The 24,232-nt window shown below is 37.5% G+C and overlaps 1 protein-coding gene across 1 annotated transcript in view; it reads left to right on the top strand.

Annotated features, from left to right (window-relative positions):
• LOC120527687 (gamma-aminobutyric acid receptor subunit alpha-4-like) overlaps positions 1 to 17,650 on the top strand; it is a 256,176-nt gene extending 238,526 nt beyond the window's left edge. Inside the window, exon 9 of the mRNA XM_039751389.1 lies at positions 17,464 to 17,650. Coding sequence (XP_039607323.1) covers positions 17,464 to 17,556 — 93 coding nt within the window. The 3' untranslated portion in view covers positions 17,557 to 17,650. The remainder of the gene's footprint in view (positions 1 to 17,463) is intronic.
• Positions 17,651 to 24,232: the final 6,582 nt, after the last annotated feature.

The following is a 24,232-nucleotide window of genomic DNA, read 5'->3' as shown; positions in this document are numbered from 1 at the left end:
CTGAGTGGTACAGAGTAAAGGGAAAAGGAAACAGGACTGTTCCTTGTGGTGCTCCAGTGTTGCTCACATCCACATCAGAGGCAAAGAAACTACAGTCAGAAAGACAGATAGTCCATTATCCAGGACACCATAGGCTAATCCACCAGCATATCTCTGAGTTCACCCCTTAACAAGAATGGCTGGATGGTATTGAAGGCACTGAAGAAATCAAAAAACAAAATCCTCATAGTGCTGCCAGCCTTGCCTATATGAGAATACGTTCTAAGGAGCAGATAGATAATTGCATCCTCCACTCCAACCTTTATCCAACAGGCAAAATGCAGTGGGTCCAGGTGGTCTACCACAAGAGAATTCATATAATCCAGGTCCAGCCTCTTAGAGGTCTTTATGATATGAGATGTAAGTGCCAGTGGTCTGTAGTCATCAGGTATATAGGCACCTGCCTTCATTGAAACAGAAGCAATGCAAAATGTTTTCCACAGCAATTGCACTTTCTGGAGCCTTACAGACAGACTGAACAAATGACAGAGGACATCATAAAGTTGATCAGCACAGGCTTTAAGAACTTGAGGACAGGATCCATCTGGTGCTGCAGCTTTTACTGTGTGTCACCTCATCAGTTGTCTTCTTACTTTGTCTTTAATTATGGACAGACCATACTGATGGCTAGCTCCATACTAATCTGAGATTTGTTGTTTGCAAAGCAACACATTGTCTTTGAGGGTACCACAGTGTCAATGCAAATGTTAATATAATCTGTGATGCAGTGACTGAGTCCCTCAATATCAATACCATAATTTTCCAGGCTGTCATTTGGAAGCAGTCATTCACAAACATTTCAGCCTCCAGGCTCCACTTTGTCACTATTCTGGTGGGAAGAGGTTGCCATCTAATAACAGGCTTGTAGCTGAGAATAAGCTAAATCAGATTTGCCTAAAGGAGCCAGTAGTTTATACTTAAAGGCACTTAACATTTGAATAGAGCAGGTCCAGCTTGTTATTTCCCCAGGTGGAACATGGCACAAACTAATGGATGTTTGTCATTATTCCTTCCAAAGTCCCCTAGTTAAAGGCACCACATGATGTAACTGCAGGGTGAGAATGGGTCATCATTAAAGTGTTGGTGACAGGGTGAATCATTTCTATAGCTCTCTAACTAGGAGTTGTGATAGGTAATTAATTTAAAGACGAAAAGTCTGTTGGGCATTTATTGTCTATACAAATTTTGTAGCACTCTTTTTGGCAAGTTAAGTAATTGGGGCAATAACAGAACTAAAGGTTTTTCGATGAATCAACAATAGTAGTTGGCAAATGCCATGAAAGCATTAAATGAAATTAGGTGTCTTCCATTCTTGAATGACTAATACCATAGCTTGAACCATATTGAGCCCAGAATCAGTAATTTTATAGCCTAAGAAAATGACAGTCAATTACAGTCCTGGGGCCTCATGTATAAACGGATAAAAATGTTGCATAAGAACATTTTCACATTCAAATCGCGATGTATAAAAACTAAACTAGGTGTAAAGCCACACACATTTCCACGGTAGCTCATACCCTGGCGTACGCAAGTTCTCTGCTCGGTTTTTGCTGACTGGCGACACCCAGCGTTAAAGCAGTGCTACTGTTCCTGTGTGGTTATCCTTTCTTTTTTAGATCCACAGCCCTGACGTGGCTTTATAAATACACTGAAATTAACCACATTTTGTTTGTTAGTTTAATGCATCTGATTGTAATTAACCTGAAACAATATAATGGTCCACAGAATGGTCAAACTATTCCCAAATACCATAACTGCTTTAGCGTTTTTACTCTCACATTGGGTCATCTTGTTCCATATTGCTCTCACTGCACCACTCAGAGTATTTATATCACTGTATCTGAGTGTGAATCACAGCTGTATAGCAGCTGATCGGAAAGAGAATTATCGGTATACGCTGCCTCAGCTATGCTGTCTACTGAACTACTCTTAAACAGCAAACGCTTCACAGCCTTTCCTCGCGGTTCTGAAACAGTTTCATCCCAAGAACTATAAACGCACTCAATCAGTCCATCAAGAGCTCCTTGTCGAACGCTTTGTACTTATAAGTACAATCACCTAACGGTAAGCTTGCATTACAGTTATAATCTTGCACAACCTGAGCGACTTTATAAAGTGCGTATTTATATATGATGACGATAACATTTTTAAGATGAAATGCAGAAAAATATGTTTATTATATTATACAGATAAAACTTTAACTTTAACTACATGGTGCCGCAGCGCTAGCGAGCCACTGGCGCTCCATTCATGGATTGTTCCTGCCGCGCGCTCTGTTCTTGCTGGTGCTGACGCGACACTGAAGGATAGATGGATAGAATAATTAAACAAGTACTATGAACATATTTCGATGTTCCTTAAAAGTTTTAAAGAATCGGCGCTCTAAGCTTACAGATGGCTTAACGACTATTACAGAGCTGATTGTGTGGAAAATGGGTATTTGAAGAAAGAAAAGTAAGGACAGGAATTGGAGGTTAGTATTTTTGAAAGAGACAGTACTGCTACAATAAAGTATTTCATCGAAGGTAGCACACAGCGCAGCAAGAATCTTGCATGAGACATGAACAATCACTGCGCCACCGTGTTTCCATGTTTAATAGCATGCTTTTACTCCTATCATCATGAAAATAATATCACATATACATTTCAGTATTTTAATTATTCAGAGAGCTGTAATATCACAAATGTAATGGATTCTGTGTCCTGTCAGAGGAAGAGAAAGCCTGGAAGCACATAGTGATTCACACACATAGAGCACATAGAAGATCAAATACAAAACAAAGCATTTAACGTGCTACTTTTGTTACGATGGGATTGAGAAACTAGTAAATTAAACGATTTTAAGATTAAGTTTATATGTTCTACTTTAATGACAAAATAAAGTACCTGATTAAAGTGGAAATTTAGAGATTAAAGTTGACATTTCATGCTTTTTCCCCACTGTGTGCCTTTTCTTTTCTCTGTACCCTAATAAGTTTTCACATGACACTCAGACGGTGGGCTACGACTCGCTTTTTCACGGCGACTGAAATTCTTCTATTTTCCCTCTTGTTTTTTAATCATTGCCTTTTTACAGAAGGCTGAGCTTAAAGGCTATTTATATTGATTTGCATATTCAAAGGGGTGTAATTCTGGGAGGAGTTTGGGCGGGACAGTAGGTGCGTGCACATGCGTTACTTTTCATGCTGATTGGGATTTATGTAGAAGAACGTGGAAGTTGGCAAATGGACAAATTTATGCATCTGGATTTTTTTGTGCGTAAACACATTTCCGCATTTGTCTGTACGCCGTGTGAGTACATGAGGCCCCTGGAGAGACCCAGTGGCTGCAGGTTTTCACTTCACTTAATTGGAGCCCATTTATTCGCTACTAAAACAAATTTTTGGTATTAATTTTTAGTCAGTTTATTTGTTATGATTCAGAACACAAAATAGTTAATTTTAGCTTTAAATAGCTGCATTTCGGTTTTGTTTCCCATTTTCCTGACCAACCACCAGTTACCACTAGAATCCCTGAAGCTTACAAGTTTTTAAAATTTCTCTGACCTTCTAAAATTTTCCTGATATACGCAAAGAAGCTCCTAGCTCACTGTGAGGTTAGCCCACTTTTGTTTTGGAAATGTGTTGTTTAGCAGAGCTCTTCCTGCTATACCCTCCACTCCCCACTCAGTCAGAAGAAGGCATCACTCTGTTGCACAACGTAAGTTTGTGTTAAAGTTGTGACAACTGTAAGAGGCGAGCCAGCCACCCAACCCGACACAGACATACACAGGAGGCACACTTATACAAGCACAAGTGTTTTTTTATTTTGTTTCTTCACTTGTGGGCAACGTCTTCACTGTTCCCACAAGTACAACACACAGTCCCAAGCACAGCACACAATAAATCAATTCCTTTCCTTCTTCTCTTTCTTATTCTCCTCCACTCTTCCTCAGCAAGCTTTGTCTCCCTTCTCACTGAGTACTGTCTGCTGGCCCCTTTTATAAGACACCCGGAAGTGCTTCAGGTAATCGTTGCCCCACTTCCGGCAGCACTTCCAGGTGTGGAGGAAAAACGTCCCACATGGGCTGAGGAACAGCTGCAGCGCCCCTGGATCACAACAGGGCTATATCCAACTCCATCTCCCATGAAGCCCTGCGGGAGTCCGAGGCACCGCTGCCATCTAGCATTCCGGGGGAGGTAATGCTCTGTCCATACTTGTTCCCCCAGTCCGGCCAAGCCATCCATGACAAAGTGTTTATCTGGCAATGCATTTGTAAGGAAAAATAATGAAAAGTAATGAAATGCCGCGATTTGAAATGCATACATTTCATATGTGTTCCAATCTGTGTAAATATAACATGACAGAGGAAATACGAGGCAAGAAATGCTAAACACACAGCTAAAACAGAAATGTTTTCATATGTTATAGTGATAACAACATAATGTTGACGTGAAGTGTAGGATGTGTGAAGACTGAAGCCCAAATATCCAATAAACATTTTCACAAAAGTATGGTTTTATTGAAGAACAAAACTGAAGAAAAAGAAATTTCTCAAATGACTTTTTGCTGAAGCCCATCTATCGGTCGGTACAAAGTAAAAGACGTTGGCATTTAGTGCTTTGAGTAGTGAGCTACTACTATTATTATTGTTATCATATAATGAAAACATTAATGTGAAAAAATACTGATTGAGAGCAAAAAACGTAAATCAAATACTTGATTTTTACTTGATTTTGCATTGCTGACACCTCAACTGATGTTAAGAACAAAGAAAACTGACCTTTTTAGCTCAAAATATACTTTAAATAATATTCTGAGCATGAACAACACTTATACCACAAAGCAAACTTATTTGTTTTTAAATCAACAATTATTTTCAAAATGGTGAATCCGATATCTCACGGGAATGGTTTGTGTTAGAGAAATTCCAGCATACTTAAATCTGTAAAGTATACAGAGATTTCTGTCCAGTAAGATTTTAGTACAGACCTATGGAATCATTTCAAATTCAAATTTAAAAAAAAATCTGAAAATGTATGTGTTTTGTCATGGAAAGTGTTTGTGGTGACCTCTCCTAAACCATAAACCTCTTGTTTCAACGTGTAGACTTTTCTCATGTAGGCCTACAATTAGGTGTCGTCTTGTCACCCTCAATACTGTTTTCCTTTACTTACTCATTCAAAATGAGACACAGCCACTTGCTTCAACAATATGCAAGGCCAAAATACAAACAAATGCAAAACAGAGACCAGTTCTACAACTTATATGAAAAACTAACCAAAAACATGGTGAAAATCCCCAAAATAATAACATAAAGTACAGAAACACACATATGTATGACTGTCTAAAACCCCATTTTTGAAATATTCCCAGTATGATGTGGCATCACAGCGTGACTTTAATGATACCATTAGTACTGCATTATTAAGGTTTTACAGTGTGGGGAATATGATATTCTTACTTAGCAGCATTATTAAAAGTCTATTTTTTCAGCAATAGGATGTTAAATGCATTTCAGATGATTAGTTTGCATTGTTTAGGTCATATGGATATTAGATTTCTCAGCTCACATATGTTTACATTTTGTAAGGTGTGCACTGATCACTTGAGTATTTTGATAAGAACTGGTCTGAACCAGCTGATTAAACAGAATTGCTAGATCTGCTTAGCTTGTATGCCTACTGAATTACACACTCTCTCCAAATGTGGTGATCAGATGGTGACTTCTATCTGACTTTATACACCAAAAGCATGGTTTAGAACAGAAAAGCTTATAAATCTACTCTACTCTCTATATATAAAATCCTAAGCCTAAAAGTGCAACGATTATGTGGAATCATTTTATGCGACTTTTTATGTCACGTTTTTTGTCACGTTTTAAATCTGACTTATTTTAAAACCCACATATATTTGTTTGGTATCATTCTTTTCAGAATTTATCGAAGTTTAATATGATGCTGTTAGATTTTCAAATTCTTATTCTATTTTTAAATTCTAAACTAATAAATATCAAGAACTCATGTCCTGCGAGCCGAAACTTAACGAAGAGTGCCAAGAGATTTAACCATGCCAAGGGCCAGAAATAAATGACGAAGAGTAGATCAGCTGCTGTACAGGCATTTAAATGTATGAAGCGCCACGCAAGATGCAGATCACCCAGCACGGCAGAAGCAGCAGCAGCAAGCCAGCAGCTGATCGAGCAAAGAGGAAGTAAAAAAAAAACTGTATTTGTTTCCCATTGTATCACCGTTTAAGAGGGGGTTTCGGAGGAGCCACTGCATCTCCTTGGGGTGTGTTCAGCCCCCCTCTTCATAAGGCAGAAAGGCTGCAACTGGGGGTTGGGTGCAGAAGGCGCCGGGGGGCTTGCCCCCCTAGTAATACCAAAAAAGGAAACCAGTAAACTGTCTCAAGGATAGATCAGCCTTATAGGGTTAGACACAGAGCTGAAGAAGCTGGAAGAACCAAGACACCTCCATGACATGGGTCATCTGAGCTGCAACAGCATTACTATAAAAGCTAGGAACCACTTGAACACCATAGAACTCAGAAGTTGTTTTACAGCCAGGTTGTATGGTATGATTATCACACTCACTCACTTTGCTTTTTGGCATGTCAAAAGACTACTGTATAATAACTGTATAAAGGATCTAAAACCACTCCTTTGCTTGCCTTGTTGGTCTATTCTGTTAAATCAGAGGTAGACATAAAGGGGTGAGCCGATTAGCAATTCAGCATTGGTATGTATTGCTATACCACCAGAATCATTCCCATATACATCCTTAGATTTAATGTTTGCACACATCTAACATAACATAAATAACATTCTCAAAAGTGGAATTGTGCTGCTAGGAGGACTGGTGAACGCAACATGCTTATAGTTTCCTGATGTGTTGCTCTTTTGTCCAAGGCATTTTTTTTACAAGTTTGATTTCAGGTCAGTCCACCTCAATAAGCATTATCTGTTCAGCTTTCCTGATGCTGCTGCCGTCTTAACGTAGAAGTGCCCAAGTTTCCAGTGACTGTTTTCATCGTTTTGTTCATTTACCTCCCTGTTAAGGCAACAGCAAACATTTGTTTTGTGCTCATCCTGATGTGTTTCTCTCTCAAACACATCACACCAACATCTGCCTTCTCTTCATATTGTCTGCAGTCTGACAGCTCACAGAAAGTCGCTGTCTTTTTTTTGTTGTTAATTCAGCCACTAAAGAAACATTCTGAATGTCTGTTCTAGTTTTTTCTGTGGAGTCGGCTCATTCTTATTTACCAACAGAACTGCACTGTTCCTATTTGCCTCCACATTTGCTTATCATCTGTGTCTTTCCATCTGTTCACTTGTTTGCGAAATGACAGCAAGTGAATTGAACAGTCCACTGATTTATCTTGCAGTAAACATTTATAAGCATTGCTGGTTCTAACCTTGGCATTTCTTATATTCTATTCTTAGCCTTCACCTTTCTGAAGATGTTGTGGTCTTGGTTAATGGTCCTGCTTTTGACCTGCACTTGCCCATAGTATGACGCTCTGTCTATCCTTTTTAAGTGAGATGTTAGTTTTGGTAACAAACCCTGCTTTCTTTTTTAACTAAAACTTTGTTCAACTCTTAGGTACTTCACCTCTGCTACCTGCATATAACCTTAAATACAGAAGTCATTGCTTTTGTTTCCTTTTATTTGTCCAGTTGGATTATGCCACATGCAAAGGGGTTGGACATAAAGTCACGGTGTGCTTTACTTTATGTGAAGGCACCCTTTTTTCTCACTCATTATATTTATATTTTGATTTTTTTGTGTCAGTAAAATCTTAACTGTATTCCCTTGTGTTTACTATCTTTGAAATGATTTGTTAAACACAAGTTTAATGAGCATAAAAATGTTGCACAAAAGGTAATCATTAATCCAGAAAGTCAATTTTTTTTCTTTTATTATGTATACATCTGTATTATTTCCAAACAAATATCCTTGGCATCCATTTTTTAAGCTTAGCTAAATACGCATGCAATATTTTGACTTACATGGAAGTTTCTTAATGAGTGAAGCATTGAAATAATTAATATATCTTTCAAGGACTGAATAACTTGTTAGAATGAAGGCTTTGCTGCTTTCAAATTAGCATTGCTGGAGAATAGATTCATTATACCACCACAAAGGAGTCAGGAACCTTAAATAATTGTTTCATTTAGAGGAAATACCGTTATCTATGCCTTTTATGTAACACGGAACATGCCATAGCTGATGCAATCACAATAGAGCACTTTTGTTGATTTCACCACAATGTAAAGAAATAACAAACAAGAAAGTCTAAAGCTTAATTATTAATAATCATCAAAAAATGTTCTCAAACATTGAAATATATTTTTGCAGGAGACTACTCGTCTCCTTTTCAAATGTTTGCTAAATATTTTTCAAGTGAAATCGTCTTGGATTCAGACATACAGGATTTAATGCAAGACAATTTCTGGTCATAATAATCTCTCTATCTGAGTGGTGGAACCAATCCTACCAGCACCGGGCACATGGCAGTAGCCAATCCTGAAGGGCACCATTCAATCCCAGGGTTCAGTCACATACACCGTCATATTGACCATTAACTGGATTCTGTTTCAGGTCAGATGTGCATCTGTTTGAAATCTGAGAGGAAACTAAACATTCTGCATGGCATCCAAGTGGACTTCGGGTCATAATGAGAACTATAGGCAGGTGCCAAGAGTGGTAAAAGGAAAGTGGTACATCTTGTACCAACATACCCCAAAGTAAATTTTAGAAAAAAATGAAATAAATTTCATTTGTATATGCAACATCTTAAAATATGTTTTAGAAAATGTTTTGTCTTTGTTGTCCACTGCTACCTTTTTCGATAAATATAATTTATAGTCCTTTGTCATTGAAGAACTTTCTGTACCTGTACATTTGCAATATTGTCATTTGCATGAATGTCTTTATTTAAAAATATAAATAAAACATTAGAACAACTGTAAACCAAAGGAAGATATGGTCTTTCTTAAAATGCTGTATGTCTGACATTGTTTCACATAAACAACCACGACAGATTTTTTTGCTGTTTTGTTGCTAGTGACCCACTTGAAAAATTATAATTTATGATGTTATTTTTTTAATTGTTATAGATGCCAATGACCTTTGAGAATAGCATGCATTAATTAAATATAAACCGAAACAGAAAATGGATCAATAATTATATATGCATTCTTCCAAGGATTTTCTTACTGACACACAGCAAGAATGATGTACAGTATTTCTTAGGCAGGCTCTTAATGAGAAAAAATTATGTAAAGCTAATTAGAGCAGCTTTTTGAAATATCATTGTATTGTATGTAAGGAAAACATTACTACATGATAAAATATTGCTGTAATGTGGTATAAAGGACAGGCTGCTAAGTCCATATGCAGTATGCTTGTTTTTTCCCAATAATATAAAAAATACAAACTGACAAAAATAGCTGGCCTTCACCACTCTTATCTGGATTAAGTAGGTTTGATAATGGATTAATGTAAAGCGTTAGTGTATGGTATGTATGTTCGTATAGAAGGTATGTTTACAGGGGTCAACTTATTAAAAATATATTGCAAAATACCCTTTATAATTAATAATGAAATACTTGACTAATAGCCAAAAGTCACTATTTTAAAAAGCCTTTTTAAAAATACTGTTTGGCTCAGATCTATTAGATTGTAGGTGATTTATTCATTTCATATAAAGGAAAATACAATGATGTTAAGACCAAAATAATAATAAGCAAAGTGATTTCAAAAAAATGTTATTGGGGGCACTGTTCATAATGATAAATGCATTAAAGTAAAAAAGAAATTGAAAGACAGTCTTTATGAAATCTCTGTGCACCTGAAAACTCTCTGCACCCGGAAACATCAAATATATCAAAAATTGTGCACTTATTAACAGTGATAAACAAATCATGAACTCAGACTTTAAATTAAACAAAGGCTTGCACCTTACAGAACACCTGCCTACCTGGTTACATTTTTTAAGTTCTTCCAGAAGCAATTAAAATGCCAATCGGCAGCTTTAAGCTCATTCCTGGAGTCATTTACACCAATGTGCAGAATCACTTCAATAGTCATGGATGACCAATTTTTTCTGCAGTAACACCAGGCTAAAAGTCCTTTAGTGCTCCAAGGTATTTCTACAATACAAAACTTCAGAAGGCTTTAAGGAGACACCTTTCAATTGTGGATCCCTTACAAGGGCAACATGATCTCCTACACCTTCCAGTTGTGCTGGAAAATTATATCTAGCCTCATGCCAGTTTTCCCATGACTAACAGAAACTAGTTCCTGACCTTTAGAACATTAGTACATTAGAACAATCTAGACAAGGACAGGCCATTCAGCCCACCACCAGTCCTCACCAGTCCTATCCACTTAATTCTTTTAAAAGACATCAAGTCTAATTTTGAAAGTCCCTAAAGTCCTACTGTCTATCACACACAATTTACCCTTAACAAGTTTCCACCTGTGTCACCTTGTTCTTGATGAACTCATTTTAAAATAACAGTCTCGATCCACTGTATTAATTCTTTTCATAATTTTAAACATTTTAATCATGTCTCCTCCTATTTTTGCTTAAACTGAAAAGGATCAGCTGTTGTAATCTTTCCTCATCGTTCTTTTCCTGCAGTCCTGGAATGAGCCTAGCCACTCTTCTCTGGACCTTTGCTAGTGTTGCTATGTCCTTCTTGTAGTATGGAGAACAAAATACATTACAGTATTCCAGATGAGGACTCACCAGTGTGTTATAAAGCTTCACCATAACATCATTGGACTTGTCCTCTACACGTTGTGCTATATAACCTAATGTTCTGTTAGCCTTCTTAATGGCTTTTGAACACTGTCTGGTAGTTGATAGTGTCGAGTCCACTAAGAATCCTAAATCCTTCTCATAAGATGTACTTTCGATTTTCAAACCTCTCACTGTGATTTTAAACCTAACATTTTTACTTCCTACATGTAATACTTTACATTTATTTACATTAAACTTCAACTGCCACAAATCTGCCCAAGCCTGTATGCTGTCCAAATCCATCTATAAAGATTCAAAGGATTAAAACATGTGCCAAGCCTTACCCAACCATACATCCATCCATTTTCTAACCCGCTGAATCCAATTACAGGGTCATGGGGGTCTGCTGGAGCCAATCCCAGCCAACACAGGGCACAAGGCAGGAACCAATTCTGGGCAGGGTGCCAACCCACCTCAAGACACACACAAACACACACTAGGGCCAATTTAGAATCGCCAATCCACCTAACCTGCATGTCTTTGGATTGTGGGAGGAAACCGGAGCACCCGGAGGAAACGCAGACACGGGGAGAACATGCAAACTCCACGCAGGGAGGACCCGGGAAGTGAACCCGGGTCTCCTAACTGCGAGGCAGCAGCGCTACCACTGCGCCACCGTGCCGCCCTTACCCAACCAGTAAACAGTCAATCTCCCTCACAACCTTTGGGATTTTTGAGATTTTGGGGTATTTAGGTTTTTTTTTGTGTGTTTTTTTTTATTCTATAAATATTGATATTCCAAAATGTCCTTTCTTTGTGGATAACTACCTGGGTGTACAATCCTGACAAATTTCTGTTCTTTAGCAAAAATGTTAAATAGTGTTTTTGTTGATGAGTGAATAAGAGAGTGAGTAAGTGAGTGAGTGAGTGAGTGAGTCAGTCAGCTTTACATTCTATATATATTTATCATGAATACAAAATAGCAACATTTTTAGAATAACAAATACTTTTTGTGGGCCCATGTTCATACAACATGATATTTAACAGATTTTTTTTAATGAAATGTAATTTTCAGTATAAAAAACATTTTTTGACCAACAAAATGGCCACCAGAGATAATAATGTGATCCAAAAAATACTTAATGCCATGTCTAAACTTTTGTTGAGTCGGGAACCCTGCAACAGGCTGTCTCTATCTTGTTAGCCCTAAAGGACGTTTTGCAATTTCATAAGAGGTATAACTAAATTCATTGCTCCACTGAGCATCCACATGAGTAGTTGTGTTGTGTGTGGATACTGTACTGTTCGAGTTTCATTGCACTTATTAAGGTTTTCTATGCAATGAATGAATAAAGTGAGAAATGGTGTCAGTTTACGCTGAAAAAAGTTACATCTAACATCTCATTTTCATTCTACTGTATATCCATACCTGTGTTTTTATACAGGTATTGTCAACCTTGTGTCACAGAGTTGCATGAGAGTCAGGAAGTTCAGTCTAGGTTTCGAAGGAAAATACAGGTACTTTATCACCTCATAGAGAAGGCAGCTACAGTCTCAAGACTTCATTCAAAATAAGAGCTTTGTTAGGAGCTGCAACATGGTAATCGTCCTGATTTAGCTCCCATCTTCATATTAGAAGAACAACAGTGGCTTGCAATCACCACTGTGGCAGACTAGGAGAGTGTGAGAAGGAGCAGGTCAAAACCCAGTGTTGAATGTTCTAAACATTGTGCGACAAGCATGTTACATGGTAATCCTGATCCTGCAGAGGACCACCAATTACTTTGTCTTAGGCTTAATGTTTCCAGACGTAGCAGATCAGCTACAGAGCTGTCCTTGTGCCACTGCTGTTAGAGATGACAAATCAGTGGTGACCCCGGTCACAATAGCATACGTATTTTCCTCATATTCATTATAACAAAATTTCTGTTATAACGAAATATTTTTATGGTCCCATGAATTTTGTTATGGGATTCCACCTGTATATATCACATCTCTGGTGGCGGATCATAGGAATCGTCGAGTGGAGGGGTCCTTTCAATGGATTGGCTGGCCCAGCAATAACTCAGCTGTGGAATGGCCAATAGGGGGAGGCAGCGTGATGGCTGAGGTCTCCAGGACTCTAAACAAATCCAAATCATATTATGTGATATCATCTACTGTTAAATTCTTCTCTGTACTTGTAATATTTTTATTTTACTATTATATTGTATTGAGGATGACTTGTGTTTTGAGGATTACTTGTGTTTTGTTCTGTGTATTGTATTGTATTGACCCCCTTCTTTTTGACACTCACTGCACACCCAGCCTACTTGGAAAGGGGTCTCTCTTTGAACTGCCTTTCACAAGGTTTCTTCCATTTTTTCCCTACACGGATTTTTTTGGGAGTTTTTCCTTGTCTTCTTAGAGAGTCAAGTCTGTTAAAGCCCATTGTGGCGGAACCCCACAGAGCTTCACAGAACTCCAACCCCCATGAAGACTTGGGGGAGGCTGAGATACTGCTGCAACCCAGGGAGGCTGCCATCTAACGTTCAGGGGGAGATACTGGGTTTCCCCACCCTTGTCCCCCTGGCGGATGTGATGAAGGGGCGTCCCGGCCAGGCATGGGCCCTGGCCATCCATCACAATATATATATATGTATATATATAAATGGGAACATTGTAATTTCTTCCGATAAATCTTCAATTCTCTCTCTAAAATACGTAATATCTTCGGCAGAATCCATTTCATCGGCAGTAGCAAGCATTTTTCTAATTAATTCTTATGCTATCGATTCACCAATCAGTAACTAGAGGGCGTGTTGGAGCCCACCCTCTCAACTTTGACGAGTGAAAGTGACAGTTTTATTTCAAGCCGTATTTCATGACGGTTTGCAGGAATGTTACGGACAAAATGAAATAAATAAATAAGCAACGAAAAACATATTTCGTGACACATTTATTTATGCTCTCATTTCATGACATATTTATTTATTAAGGCTCTCATTTCATGACACATTTATTTATTTATGCTCACATTTGACAGTTCTTTTATTTATTTATGCATTTATTTCATTTTGTCCGAAATATTCTTCCATATCCTCCTGGACGGGTTAGGATGCTTGTTCCATCCTGGCTGGGATGCCAATCCATGTGTGCTGTCCATTATGATATACATTGCATGATACATAATGTAGTTGCCCCAACTGTGCAGGAAAAACAGATAATTAGTTTCTTGAGTAAACTGGGAGAAGCAAGCAAAAGGCAAAACAAAGAACAATAAAAATAAAATGAAGCGACTGAAACCCAGACGAGAGGCAAAATTCACAGCCAAATAACAGGCAATAAGTTGAAAGCCAGACAAGACATTAAAATTAATCATAAATGTTGACAATGTTAATAAGGTTTTATCCACAGTTTAGATAAGTCTCAGACCAAAAGGCTGACCTTATATCCCATTTTCTGATTAATTCAAGGTCATGACCCTGAGACCTGCCCCCTAGAAATGCAGGCCATGACCCTGACCACAGTACACAAAATGTCTTCTCTAACAGGAAAAGCTACAAAACCTCAGTCTTTAGCCTAAATCATAACAGTAGTATTTTTGTCCTGAAACAGTGGTGTGAATGCCTACATTTTTTTCTTTTTCTTTAAACAAAGGCTACACATGTAAACATTTTTTATTAGGCTTCAATACCTTCTGCTTTTGGTTTGGATATTTCTGTTTGAGAAATAGTTTTCATTTGAACTGCTTGATACTTCTCCAGTGACACTAAATAAAATGCATTCACACCTTCATGTCATTAACCAGGTAGTTGATTTTTCTATTAAACAGAAATCACTCTGTAAACTCTGTCAGGCAGTTCTTTATTACAAGGGAAGTATGACTCCCATATTTGTGTGGGATGCCACGGAAGGGGAATACACATGGACACTAACAACAATGAGCTGCAGCCTGGGTATAAATGTGCAATTCTCCTACAGGATTGTAGACTAAAGGCAACACATAGTACTGGAAATATTCATTCTACTGACCAGGGAAAGTGCAGGGCCAAGTAGGGGACATCAGAGATAGGTACGCAATACTAAGAAAGAATGCATGGGACTATGCTATTGCTGCAAGAAAGGTGGCAGGTGGTGAGCTACCCTTGAGACTCAGCCATTTAATTACATACTTGGCTTGGGGGTGAATGCATCTTGGGCTGATCTTACTTGTATTCTTTCTTTTGAAAACAATGACAGAATCCTTATGTTCTAAGCAATTTTGCTTAAATAACTTTCTTCGAAATACTAATTTATATAAATATGAATATTTTATATGTACTGTATGTCATATGAAATGCTGCCTAGATATGTTTGTACATTGCTTAGAGTTTTAATGAATTATAGATTTTTTATTTTCATATAATTTAAAATCAGAGCACTGTTTATATACTATAGGCTGACCCGCCTTTTAAGGTGACCAACTTTTAAGTTGACCACTTCTTAAGGCAATTCAATATGTAGATCAATTTGATATTTTATACAAACACATTCATTGGGTTATATTGCATTTGAGCGGTATTACTTTAATACTCGTAGTTTCTGTTATTTTTGTGATGAAATTTAAACTTTTTTTCTATATTGAGGTCGCCCTTTTGAACCACTCTGATATTTACTACGCGGTGAGGCATTTGTACTCCATCAACATTAATTATTTCCAGAGACATAATTTTGTCTATTTTTCCAGCGCATCGCGTACAAAAGCAAGGGAACGATGGGAGCACCAGAACTCTGCTCACATCATGTCGCTTCGTACCACAAGCTGCAAGTAGTAAGTCTGTGATAAGCGGAATACCGCTACACTTTCCACTCACGGGACGGAAGGACAATCCCGACCGCTTTTATATAGTAAGAAAGAAGAAGAAGATATAGCACAGTCTGGAGTAGAAAATCATCTTTTACCTGGAAAAACGAAACTACAAATCCCATTGTGCATTGCAAAATGCTCAGGGCGTGTGTGAAACTCCGCGCCTGCGTAGCACTCACGGGACGGAAGGACACCCGACCGTTTTTATATAGAAGGATATGGACCACTGACTGTTCCATTTTCATACTTAAAAAAATGTACGTTTTTAGGGTTATAAAAATATACAGTAAATATTTTATCCTCACAATTTGCCCTATTACTTCAATTACTTTAAGAAGGAACATTATTTTTCAATTTTCATTTATGAATGAAAAGCCTTGTGAATTAAAGAACAATGCTGATTACCGTTTGTTGTATCATATTATTAGATCACCTGTAACATCTAACATGAAAGGTACCAACTAACTCCTTAGATTCTTTTCTAGATGGGGAATACAAAGAAATGTCAAAATCATCTATGTAGCAGCTACCTGTAAAATCTTAATTTTTTCACCATCTGTGCTGCATCCTGGTGTTTCACCCTCTGGACCTCTATTATGGTAGGCTGCTCACTTAATGAAGTGCCTTTACTTTGAAACCTTTATTTTAACTCAGAGACACTGGCTTTACACTTTCACTCACAAACTATATTTATTTACATCAAAGCCAATAACAGCAAGTAGCAAATACAATGTGCAATTCTCCTACAGGATAGTAGACTAAAGACAACACATAGTGCTGGAAATATTCATTCTACTGACCAGGGAAAGTGCAGGGCCAAGTAGGGGACATCAGAGATAGAATCATGCAACCTGGGTGAGTTAAGTCTGCATGCACTACCTTTAGCAACAGCAAGACACTAATGAACATTCTCAGGTGGCTCATTTTTTTAGTTGCTGTTTATATCTTCTCTATCAAAAGTGAAGACAAACATTTCTTTCTAAGGAAGAGACAAGACTCCATAAAAGTGAGACAGTAATTTAAAAAAAAACTGCAGTGTCCCTCTCCCTTCTTACCCAATGAGCATGTAAAACAAAACATTGTGGCTTACTTAGCAACACATTCACATCATTGCAAGAAGGACGGTCTGACATTTTATTTCTTATTTTGTTTCTCAAAATATGGATATGAATTATGGACAAAAACAAAATGAAGCAGAATGTTATAAGCAACAACCTCAACCCAAACCGTGCTCAAGGTTTGTTCCCTGGGTCTCAAAGCTCATCACAGCAACATTTATTTACATAGCACCTTCCAATGCAAAATATAATCCAAGGTGCTTTACAAATGGTATTAAGTGGAAACAAAGAAAAACAAGAATCAAATTTATTATACTAAGGGTCAGATGGTCAGTGGGGAAAGGAAAAAACTTCAATCATAAAAAATCTTCTGGAACTCTGCAACCAGAAATCCATCCAGGCACTGCTGGGGATTTAATTTATTGTACCTCTAAGATACAAAAAGAGTACGAAAGAGTCAACTTGTGCAAACATCATAAAAAAACAGGACCTTAGTGTTCTTCTTCATCTTTCCACCAGCTTCAGGGAATTTCATCCAGAAGATGGTGACACAGGGCCGCCACCGGATAACAAGAAGAGAAAACAAAAGACAAACAATGTAGTTAGTTACAAGATTAATAAAAGAACAGATGAAAGTAAGTAACTTTTAAGACATGATTTAAACAACTCCGCCATTTTGGCCTGATGTAGGTAGTGTCACACACGCGTGCATAGGAAGCCGCGGAAAGACCCGACGAGCCGCGTATCACTTTGGGCCAAGGGATCAGAGCGAGGCACTAACCTTTCTTTCTTTTGTTCCCGCAGAAAGACAGATTCAACGCCACCATAAAGTCCCGGACGCCTGGAAAACACCACGTAGCCACTTCCGCATTCCATCCCTTCCTGGTCCCACTGTGATGACGTCAGTCCTCCCACACACCACTTCGGTTCCCTTCCAGCATGCCATTCAATTTCCGTTCCCTCCTTATTTAAGTTCCCCCCTGCAACTGAGACTGGGACATGCAATGACCTGTAGTCAAAGCAAAGCGCATGTGAATACTAATACAGTGTATTGGATTTTTTTGTTCTTTACAGTATACGGGGCCGGAAACCCCAAAACTTGATCTGTCTTTGTCTCATTATTACAGTAGATTATTCTATATTATTGGAGCACAGAAACTAAAAGCAGTCTCACAAATTCTTTTGTTTTACTCTTGAAATAGCAAGAATAGCAGAATTTCAACCTGAAAGGTTGTGATTGGGGATATATGGGGACAAACATTCCAAGGTATATGAAGGTGGAAGCCTATTCAAAACCTTATTAACAATTCAAGGAAAAGAGGTCCCCAATGGACAGAACACAGAGCATGTCTAGTACATCATGCATAATTCACAATATTAATTCTTTACACTGTTTTTTTCTATCTGAACAATGCTTAAAATATTGAGTTCATTTCATGACACTCAAAAATGTACAGCTTGTAAATGTAATTGCCATGTGTTATAAGCTAAAGTAAACATCAATTCACTATATATAGCTTTTGATCTAAATCCTCCAAAAGTTTTGCAATGATATAAGATTTCATTTCAGATCAAAATGTTAAATTCAGATGTGATTGAAGCTACCATTTTTACAGAATGTGCTACGGAGGAAAATTATATTTATACTCAAAAATCCCATTATTCCTACTAATTACCTGTTTGAGTTGAAAAGATTTCAGTTTCCTCTAAAAATGTGTTTTGCAATGACCACCAACAAAAGCCAAGTCACTACGAAAAGAAAGGATTGAACTATGGCAGAAATGTTTTACTTATGGCCAATTGTATGTGGCATATTCAAGAGAGAGGAGCTCCAGTGAACTAATAATATTAGCCCCTAGTTAAAAAATACAAATATCATATACAGAAAAGTATATACATCTGAATAGCTCACAGCACTATAACCAAAGCCCATTTTCTTGGGAAATTTCTGGGGCGAAGCTTGGTAGCACAGCTAATTAAATATAATTTCAGTAATATGACACAATGTATAATACAAAACAAGATGTTAATAGATTGTCCTCTCCCCATACTTTAGCTTGGAGAATTAATATTGTCAAAACAAATATTGTCTTAAAGTTCATATATCTTATTCACAGCATCTCTCTATAAATATTAATAAATCCTTTACAAAGCTAGACCTCATTTATCTGGAACTGAAAATGGTCACATAATAAAAAGGCGACTCCACAGAGATTTAAAGCTGAAAGTGGCATGGCACTAATTAATTTTCAGTACTATAACTGGGCTGCAAATGTTTGTATGCTAAATCATTAGAAATCTGGAGAAGTATGCAAAACCACACTTGCTTGGTTAGTCACGCAAAGGACATCTTGTTCAAAATACAATCTGTATGTTTTACTCTGTGCCCCAGTCAACACTAGCTACTGTCAATTTACCAGCAACCCAATGGTTTGCCATTTATTAAAGATACAGAACGAATATAGGACACATTTTAGGCAGAACAAGTCTTACTCGCCTCCTCTATATACAAATCAATATAATTCAGTTTATTTTTGTGTTGCTGTCGTCACCGAGTGCAGGCTCAGAGAACAGTTCACAGGTGAAATTCAATTGCAGAGTTTACATATTACTGATTACATAAATGGACACACATAAAGATACATACTGTATTTGTCTACACAGGTAGATAAAGCAGTTCCATACTGATTAACATAAACAGAATCTAAAAATATTTGTCCATTAACATAATAACTGCACAATGGCCAGTGGACAGCAAAGGAAAACATGAAAATCTTTTATGTCAGCCTTTTTTAACAGTACTGAAGCTCTCTAAGTCAATAGAAACCTTAAATTTTAGTAATGTCTATACTGATGATGAATTTGCTTATTCTGAACTATTAAGTTTTCTAATTTAATCTTCCATTGAAAAACAATTTTTCCATACATAGATTCAACATTTTATATAAAGCAACCTTCAATATTATACTGGGTAGTCCTGATGAAGGTCTAGACAGCAAATTCATAAACAATTTCAAGTAATTTACCCCTTAATGATCTTAGGGAACTGTGAGACAGGAATTTGTAATCTTATACTACAAAGACTTAATTTGTTCAACTGAAAGAATCCTCTCTAGGTCAGTAGTTAAAGTGATATTCTATATCATCTGAAGTTTATTTGGAATGAATTTTTCTGTCAAAAATAATATATGTTGTGGAAGAATAATTTTAGGGTATCAGAGTATTCACCTTAAAGAATTAGCATAAAGGGTTAGTAAATGTTGGAAACCAGATAAAGGTCAAGTGAACAACAAAATGTACTGAAAGAAGACTAAGAAGTCAGCAGATGTCCTGTAAACAACCAGAATGGACAGTTGTTATACTGTATGCACAGAAATTTCAAGGGTGGTGGCTCAACTCAAGGGTATAAAGAAGAACCAGAATATAATATAATAGACTTTTATTTTATGTAAATCATTTGGGTGTAAACAGAGCCAACAGAGTAAAATGTATGCATCGATTGACACTGTATGTAAATTCAATAGTTTGTAAAATGAACCTCTATTCTTTGTTTCTCAGATCATTCTGACCATGCTATAACACGCTTCTTTTGAAGAATGCTCCCTCCAAGGCATTTTGCTAAGGAGTCATTAAAAGATACAATGCAATGAACAGCTTTTCTCCTGCCTGATTACTGAATTGTCCTGTTAGAGGATGTTTCTTTCTTTAATAAGATATTAAATTTCTATCACAATGTAGAAAAAACTTGCTTTTCAAGCACACCTGTGAGATTATGTGAACTTAACGATTTGATCTAGACTCTTACCTTAACATTTGTCATTAAGCGAAATAATGACCAGTGTCTTTTAAATCTATATGGGAATTTTTAAAAATACAATTTGGTTAAAAAATATGAGCACAACTCTGTTTTACAGACTGCATTTAATCTGTAGTCATATATGGTTGGAATTTGAAACCCCCATCCTATACTGTCCATTAAAGCACAGGCAACAGTGATTAAAAGAGAAATAGCATTGGCACAATTTTTGAAATAGATTGTTTTATCCTGTTTAATACAAAATTGACTGACTCACTCACTCATAAACAAAAACACCATTTCTCATTTAGCTAAAATGTTGAAATTTAGCAAGATTGTACATCTAAGTCAGTAGGTGTCTGTTAAGAAATGACATTTTCATATATCGATATTTAAGGGTAACACACCAACAACAGAAAAAATAAATCCCCCAAAATCTCAAAAAATTGTGAGTGAAAAATATTACATTATAGAATAAAGAAAATTAGGCGATGCTTTTTTATTTTTGCTATTTGTTGTTATTTGTTAATATTATTCAAACTTACATGCTCCGTGCTGAGCTGACAGAGGGCTTTATGCAAATGAAATACACAGCGGCTGAGATTGACAGTAGAACTAAACAAGAGTGGACAGAAGACTGACGAAGATGTGATTTCCTGGACAGGAAAAGTAAGATGTTATCATGTTTTCCATCTACAGTCATATGTGAAAAGGAAAAGAGAAAGTTTAATGAAGATCAGTGGTAAACAAATGTGTTATAAAGCTGCAGGGAAGGTACCAGCTGCTGTAGTTGTGAGCGTTGAGAGTTACTTTCTTAGGAGGAAAAACGAGGGAGAGAGTGTGGCTACCAAATCTGTGTTAGGAGTAAAGATGGAAGTGGCATCTTCAGATCCATGCGGAATCGTAACTTTTACTCCATGAGCTGCTCCATTGATACATTCCCATCTATGGACATTGAAAGGGGACGCCCCCAGCCCACAAATAAAGTCGTTCACATTTACATGTCCATCTGCTTACTTTAGGAATGCCCCACCCACCCCCGCCACTCTTGAAAATTCTGACTGAAAGATCTGTGGGGCTGAATCAGACACAGAGAAAGCACACTTTTAAATAGCTTTATAGTTTAGCCATACAGAATCAGCTGCTCTCAATAGCACCTAAATTCTATATGGCTTTAATGACAAGCCCCATACCCAGTATTTTGTTCTTTGTACCCAGCAGGCCTCTTACAGCTCTGCTCCTGCCGCAGCTGAACACTTCCAATACAGTCACCTTTGAGTTCTTTTAATCTGAAGGAACTGATTTGAGCAAAATAACTAAAAAGTTGTCATGTTGCTGTGTGTTTAAATAACGCTCCAATACTCTTTCTTCAAATGCTAGAATAAAAGTCTCTTTGACCAGTTCGCTCCTGACTGTTTTTATGTGCAACCCCAAAGCCCAAATGCAATATACATTCATACCTGTGGACTTTAAAGGAACACCCCGATCATTTAAGAAGCCTCCAAACCAAAGTACTGACAATTATTTTTTTCCACATCAAGCACTAGAAAAAAGCAACCATAAAACAGTAAATTCTATTGGCAGCCTAAATGTGAATCCTGTGAACATCATTGCTGTTTGTAATAAGTTAAAGTAAAAACACAATTCAGCGTTAGCAGTTTATTGTATGCCTGAATGCAAGTTTGTACTTACAATTGTGAAAAGTGTTTTTCTCATGGGCAATTGTAAATAGCATGTCGAATCAGACCTAATATGTTATTATTATTTATTTGGCTGGTGTATTTATCTAAGGTCACTTTCAACATTTGAGATACAACTGGTTACATGTCTTTTGCTTTTTCAGTGGGATACAGGCAGGTCCAAAGTCCATCCCACTGCACCACACTCTCTGCCAATAAAGTTAGCCTTTGGTAGAAACACTACAAATATTGTACAGTATATATAAAATTACATAGTTACATATTCTAATTTGTCTGATTAACTGATGGCACCATAACTAATGAAGTGACACTAGGTAACCCAGTTAGCACTTCAATAATAAAACAGACCATTTTCAAACATAATCCAATTCAGGGTTTTGGGGTATCAGAGGCTGTTCTCCCCATACAAGGTTTAAGGTCCTAGACCAATCCTGGATATGGTTCTGGTGCCAATGTGGAATCACCAGTTATCCTTCTTTGGGGAAGTGGGAGGAAAACTAAAGTGTCAGAAGAAAACACACACAGACACAGGGAAAACATCCAGTAGCAGGGCTTGAACCCAGGACGGTGGATCTATGTGACTATCTAAGCATTGTGCCACTCCACTTCAATGAGTAAATAAAAATACTAGCAGTGTAAAGGTCTTTGAAAATTGTTTGCTAATATCAATATGATCTGAACTGTAAATGGACCCACTGGTGGTGAGGACAAATGAAACCATAAGAAAACCAGTGGTCCATCCATATACTACAGATCTTTATCCTAGTGCTAATAGGGAGTGTGTGTTCTATCTATCTATCTGTCTAACATAATTTAAAATACAAAATGGAAGATCAGATTATTGGGGACTTGTTTATAAGACTTTGTGGATTAGAGAAAATGAGTTGTGGACCGCTATAGTCCTACTGTAAGTGGATACATTATAGAATAGCATTTAATTAAAATAGAGTGCATCAGCATACTGTTAAAGCATAATAAAGGAGATTCTAAATAGTTTTTAACAGCAAATTATCTACATTAAAATAAGAAAAAGAAGATAAATCAATGATGAGAACAAATTTGCATTGCACACCAAAAGCTAATTGCACTCATTTCTAATCTATTTAGGCTGATGTCTTTCATTAATAGTAGAAATTGATTGATGCGAGAGATGGACGTCTGAAGTGGAGCTCCACTAGCAGCGGTGTTATTTTTCATATTATTTGCTTATTATCCTGAGATATCCTGTATTTATTCAACCGAGGGGACTGATACAGTATATGTAAGCATATATAAACATGGCCAACAAGAAAGGGGGTCCGAAAGAATCGAAAACTAAAGCTGCACCCAAGCTAAGATCAGCAAGCCCTAGTTCAAGATACGGCCTTTCAGAGACAGACTTGGTACAGACTCCTCGGGATCATGGTCCACTACATCGTTGCCGGCTGAGAAAACGAAAAGGGGAGCGAATGTATGATCGAGAGTGCAGATCTCGATAGCTCGCCGATCGGAGAAGATAACCTGAAACTGGAAAAGGCCTTGCAGTCCGCAGCTTCAATTACTCCACGTGAACCGGGAACAGCGGGGACACCGGCTACAGTAGAGCCTGCCGCTTCAACTACGGTACAAGAAAGCACAATTGAAACATCTAAACTGCAGGTGATGTTCGCTGTGCTCATGCAAGATATAAAGAAAAACGAGAAGGCAAATGAGAAAGCAAGGTTAAAGGCAAATGAGAAACTGAGACAGGAGTTGCAACAGGCAAATGAATGGCTGCGACAGAAGATGCAACTGGAGAGGCGACAGGTGCGACAGGTGCTGGGTAAAATTGAAGAGCACATTCAGGAAAACTCGGTTAAACTGAGCACGCTTACTGATCGATTGGAGAATCTCAAGGAGACATTCACGACTCGGATTGAAATAGCCGACAATTTAGCTGCCAGTGCCGAGGAAAAAGCAGTAAATGTCAGCTCCGAATGCAAAAAACTCGGAGACAGACTGGCTGCTTTGGAAGATGGAAACAGAAGGGATAATGTCAGAATTGAAGGTCTGCCTGAGAATCGAGAAAGTCCAAACCCTGTGAAATTCACAGCTGAAC

Source organism: Polypterus senegalus, chromosome 4 (assembly GCF_016835505.1).
Source record: "Polypterus senegalus isolate Bchr_013 chromosome 4, ASM1683550v1, whole genome shotgun sequence".
In the NCBI taxonomy this organism is placed as follows: domain Eukaryota; kingdom Metazoa; phylum Chordata; class Cladistia; order Polypteriformes; family Polypteridae; genus Polypterus; species Polypterus senegalus.
The sequence above is the reverse complement of the archived record's forward strand: the minus strand, read 5'-3'. Positions and strand labels throughout refer to the sequence as shown.